We start from the raw sequence: 4910 nt of genomic DNA on the forward strand, positions 1-4910 counted from the left end.
ACTTCTGCACATTTATATCATATCTAAATAAATTTTCATTCAATCTCCAAGTTCTTCTCTTCCCTTCTTCACCAAATAATTCCATCCACACCGGACTATGATCAGACAATGTCCTAGGAAAGATCTTAACGTTCTTCACCCTGGAAAGAAAGTCATTAATTATCAAAAAAAAGTCAATTCTCGAGTAGGATTGGTTCCTGTCCGAAAAAAAGGTGTAGTCTTTCTCATCCATATTCCGTTCCCTCCATATATCTTCTAGTTCCAGTTTCTCCTTCAGATCAAAAACAGTTTTTGGCAATATTGAATTAAAAGCTTTACAGGAACCTTTCTTGTCTTTTCTTGGATCTAAAACACCATTCCAATCTCCCATCATAATAACTGATTTTAATCCATTTGATTTAATTTCCGATGTATCAATTTATAAAACTGTTTCTGCTGTTGATTTGGAGCATATAACCCAATGATGAGACATTTCTTCCCATTCAAAAGCATTTCAATAAAAACATATCTTCCTTCTGGATCAGAATCAATCAATTTAGGCAAAAACTCCTTCTTAACATAAATAACTACTCCGCCTTTTTTCTGAGGCACAGGTGCAATAAAATGTATTCCCAACCGTGAGTTAGTCAAATACTTTTGATCTTTTGCTGTAATATGAGTTTCTTGCAAGCAAACAACATCATTTTTATGTTGCTTCAAATAGTAAAATATCTTTTTTCTTTTCTGCGGTGAATTCAAGCCATTAACATTCCATGTCAGGAACCTTGCCATCTTTAGTGGCAGAGAGCCTCAGGAACGCCCCTTGCAAATCAGCCGTCACTGATTTCTTCAGTCTCGTTCCTCCCACTGACTCTGAACTTACTTGCTGCGCTATGGGTACCACATCCACTTTTCGTTGCTCTCTTTCTTTACGTCTGTGAGCTGCACGGGTCATTCTCTGTGATTTTGGATCATCTTTAATTTCCAAAAGTTGTAACTCAGCTTGAGCTTGAGCTTGTAAATTAGTAACGCTTGATGATAATGTAGCTCCTTGAGTATCTTTATCTTCAGGAATTCTTTCCTTCCTAATACCTTGTGGGGACACTGCTGAACCTGCTTTCAAAATTGAACTATAAAAATCTTTTGCTTTTGCCACCATGTTAAGCCGATAACGTATGCCCATATAATTAACCATTATACCAGCTGGTATATCCCATCTGAATTGAATTTGTCTCACTTTCAATTCTTCAGCCAAAAAAGCAAAATCCTTTCTTCTTCTAAGTATCTTAGGTGGTATTTCTTTTAAGATTATCACGTCTTGTCCTAAAATTTGAAATCTCTGTTTGTAGAAAGCTTGAATAATTTCATTGCGGATTGATTTTCTTGAAAAGTAAATAACATCTCTTGGAAGTTTTCTCTGTCTTGCAACCTATGAGTTAACTCTGAAAATTTTTTCCATTTCTCTCATAATTTCTTCAGGTTGGCAGGACAGGACCAAGGCCAATTCTGCTGCAATTTCCTCTTCCAATTTTTCTTAGACATTTTCCCTCAGCCCTCTTATTCTCAACGCATGTTCCATTTCTCTAAATTGTGACATAAGAATCTCATTCTGATTTATATCAGCATTCTCTTCCACTTTCCCCAGTCTAATTTCCAAAATTTCAACATGTTCCTCCACTTCTTCCACATGCCCTTCAATGCGTTCTATGTGGCCAGCCAAACCTTGCAGTGCAAACACTATATCATCTCTCATCTCAACATTTTTTTCTTCAAGTTTCTCCTCAAGTTTCTTTTCAAGAAGCTCATCCATTTCACATCTAATCTGTTTGGCAGTGTCCTTTAGAGCATCTTGTAAATCTTTCAATGTTAAGGCTGGCATTGGAGGAGAGGGCGGGGGAGTAGGTTTTGTCTGCTGTGATGTTTGTACAGCTGGGGAAGAGGTCGAGCTTTTCTGAGGAGCAAAAGTTCCCCCACGCTTTGAAGCCATTTTACTTTCTCTTCTCTTCTCCTCTAATTTTATTTATATAACATAATGTCCAATAAAATTTTGTAGAAACTGCCACCAAAAACAGAAGCAAATGGCTTGCCCACCAGCAATACAAGCAAATCTGATGCAATAATAATCCAGCAGAAAATGAAAGTAGAATTGAAAGTCCCCAGAAAGTAAAAGTCTCTATCAAAGAGCAAAACGCCCTTCCGTGGCCATTTTTTTTCCTTTCTTCTTTAACTTAAAGTATCAATGGAGAAGCCTTATTAACTTCAGAGCTAAAGGCTCAAATCCTTCCAGCTTCCAAGCTCCTGGATCGCTCCGTCTGCTCACAAAAGTTTACTCACGGTCTCCCATAAGCAGAGGTTGAATCCGCGTCTGGCTTCGTTCACCGGAACGGAGGCAGCCTGAAGCGTGGAGAAGTCCCTGACTCCGGGGAAACTCACCTTCACCCCCACAGCTGTGAGACTGTGAGAGCTAGGGAGTTCTACCCCTATCAGGGAAGCTCCCCCCCTCCCCTTTGCCCGGGGAAGGGGATTCCGAGCCGCGGAGCAGCTGTTAGGCACTGCTCCTGCGGCTCTTACGCGTCCTCGGGGCGGGCAGCTCGAAGAAAAGCCGCCATCAGCACCGGAATTCAAACCGGAAGTCCCTTTCTTTTATCTTCTTTACTTTATGTTACTTTCTATTAGTTTTTATCTTTCGTTGAAAAGGTTCAATACAAATTATATAAAAAAATTCAAAAGGCAAACAGGATATCAGAGATCATTAAAATGGTACTGAAAACACAGAGACTAATGTCATAAAAGCCTTTATATAAATCAAGGGTGCCACCACATCTGGAATATTGTGGGCAGTTCTGGTCATCAGACCTCCAAAAAGGGCAGGAGGGAGCTGGGCAAGGTCCAGAGGAGGCGACCCAGAGGATGGGAGGGTTGAAGCAGCCTCCCTTGGAGGAAAAGGTTGGGACATTTGAGGCTGTTTGGCCTAGAAAGGAGGCTCCCCTCCACTCTGGCCGGCCTCCTTCCTCCTTCCTCCACCAGGGGGAGCTCTCTGGGTCCAACTCTGCTCCCCTGAGAGGCCAGCAGGGGGCCTGGAGGGATCTGGGGGGGATCCTTGGGGATCAGGGGCAGAACTGGCAGATCTCTGGGGTGTCTGCCTGGGGGGGTGGGTGAGGAAAGGGCAGAAGAAGGGGGGCTGCACCTCCTTGGGATGAAAGGAGGGAAAATGGCTGATGTTTGCGGAGAAAGTTTATCTCAGCCCAAAGCAGCCTCTGGTGACCCAGATATTTGCTTCCAATCTCTCCCCTAAATCAGGTTCCTTGAAGGTGAATATTGTGCCCCAAAGATGGCAGAAAGGGGGGGCTGCTGAAGAAGGCCTCCCCCCTCCAGGGCAGCCCCACCAAGAGGGCAGCGGAGGAGTCCAGCCGGAGGGACCAAGGATGGGAAGCCATCAGCGCTCTGAGCGACTCAGGAAGGGCCCCAAATGGGGGTTTCTTTCTTTCTTTTCTGTCCTTTTTCCCCTCAAGATTGGGAGGATCCTGGAAGTGATCCTGTGCCCCCCCAAGAGCCCTCCCACCCCTATTTGGCCTCCTGGCCTCTCCTTCCACCTGGAGGGTGAGAAGAGGCTCCTGCCATTTTGGGCCCCACTCATCCCTCCAAAAAGAGGTGAAAGAGAGGGATCTAGTCAACCCAGATGGATTTGCAGTTGATCCCTCATTTCTCTGGGGTGGAAACAGACAGAAAAACAAGGATCTGCTTCCCCCAGGATCTCCTTAGGATCCACCTGCTTCTTTTCTGGGAGGAGAGGGACCTGGATTCGCCTCCCTCCCCCACAGCAGGGGGTCCACCAAGACCAGGACCCTCCGACTTTCATGGGGGGAGGGGAGATTTCGGTCTCTTTGAACTCAGTTTATATCCATATCCACATCCTATCAACTTACAGAGAGATGGAGGGATAAATTTTAAAAAAACCTGCAATTGGCAAAAAACATCAGCTATGGAGGCAACCACAAGCTTATACTGATTTTTAAAAACAGAAGAAACATATTAAAAAAGTTTTTTCTAAATGTCAGGAAGCAGCCTTTCCCCTTGAAGGGACCCCCCTTTCTCCCCCCTCTGGTTCCTGGTTAGGGGATTATGGGGCAGGAGGAGCCACCTGACCCATCACTCACCTTCGCTCTGATTGTAGCGAAGCCTCAGATTCTCCAGGTTTCTTCTGAACGAATCCTCAGCAACAAAAAAATTCTGGGTGTTTCTCTCCCTGTATTGGGGGTCCTCCTTCTCCACCTTCTCCATCCAGGAGACTCGAGGCTGCACCCTCCGGCTCTTGCTATCATAGTGAACAAAGACCTGACCGTCCACGTATCCCACAGCGACAAAGTGGGGCAGCCCCTGACTGGGCTCCAAGATGGAGGAGGAGAAATACTTCAGGGAGTGCGAGGAGGCGCCTGGAAGGGACCCAGAGGGGCAGAGTTAGGGGGCTCCAGTCAAGGACCCAGATCCTATGGAGGCCCCAATCTGAGGCTCTGGGGGGAAAGAAGGAGAAGGAGAAGGAGAAGGAGAAGGAGAAGAAGAAGAAGAAGGAGAAGAGAGATGGGGGAGGAGAAAGGGGTAAAGGAAGGGGGAGAGGATGGAAGAAGAGGCAGGAAGAGGAAGGAGGGAGTGAGTGAGAGGGAAAGAAGAAGCTTTTTGGAGGCCCTGAAGGGTTGGAGGGCAGGGAAGGTGGGGTGTGAGAGAGGAGGGGAAGGTCGGGTCCCCCAAACATTACATGCCAAATTGCACACTCCCCCCTTCCAGCAAGGCCTTCCAGAAAGCTTGGGAGGGGGTTGATCATGGCTACCCAACTCTTCACATGATCAATGACTCTCAACATCAAGGCCTAAATTAGAGTTTCTCAGACTCAGCCACTTGGAGTTGCCCAGAATTCCCCTCACCCGGAAGAAACC

At 45.9% G+C, this 4910-nt stretch overlaps 1 protein-coding gene across 1 annotated transcript in view; it reads right to left on the reverse strand.

Annotated features, from left to right (window-relative positions):
- Positions 1-4425, reverse strand: part of LOC107301684 (class I histocompatibility antigen, Gogo-OKO alpha chain-like) — a gene marked incomplete at both ends in the record, with an annotated part of 14049 nt that extends 9624 nt beyond the window's left edge. Inside the window, one exon of the mRNA XM_015830873.1 lies at positions 4137-4425. Coding sequence (XP_015686359.1) covers positions 4137-4425 — 289 coding nt within the window. The remainder of the gene's footprint in view (positions 1-4136) is intronic.
- Between the last annotated feature and the right edge of the window lie 485 nt (positions 4426-4910).

Source organism: Protobothrops mucrosquamatus, unplaced genomic scaffold (assembly GCF_001527695.2).
Source record: "Protobothrops mucrosquamatus isolate PMUCROS unplaced genomic scaffold, P.Mucros_1.0 scaffold15615, whole genome shotgun sequence".
NCBI classification, from domain to species: Eukaryota; Metazoa; Chordata; class Lepidosauria; order Squamata; family Viperidae; genus Protobothrops; species Protobothrops mucrosquamatus.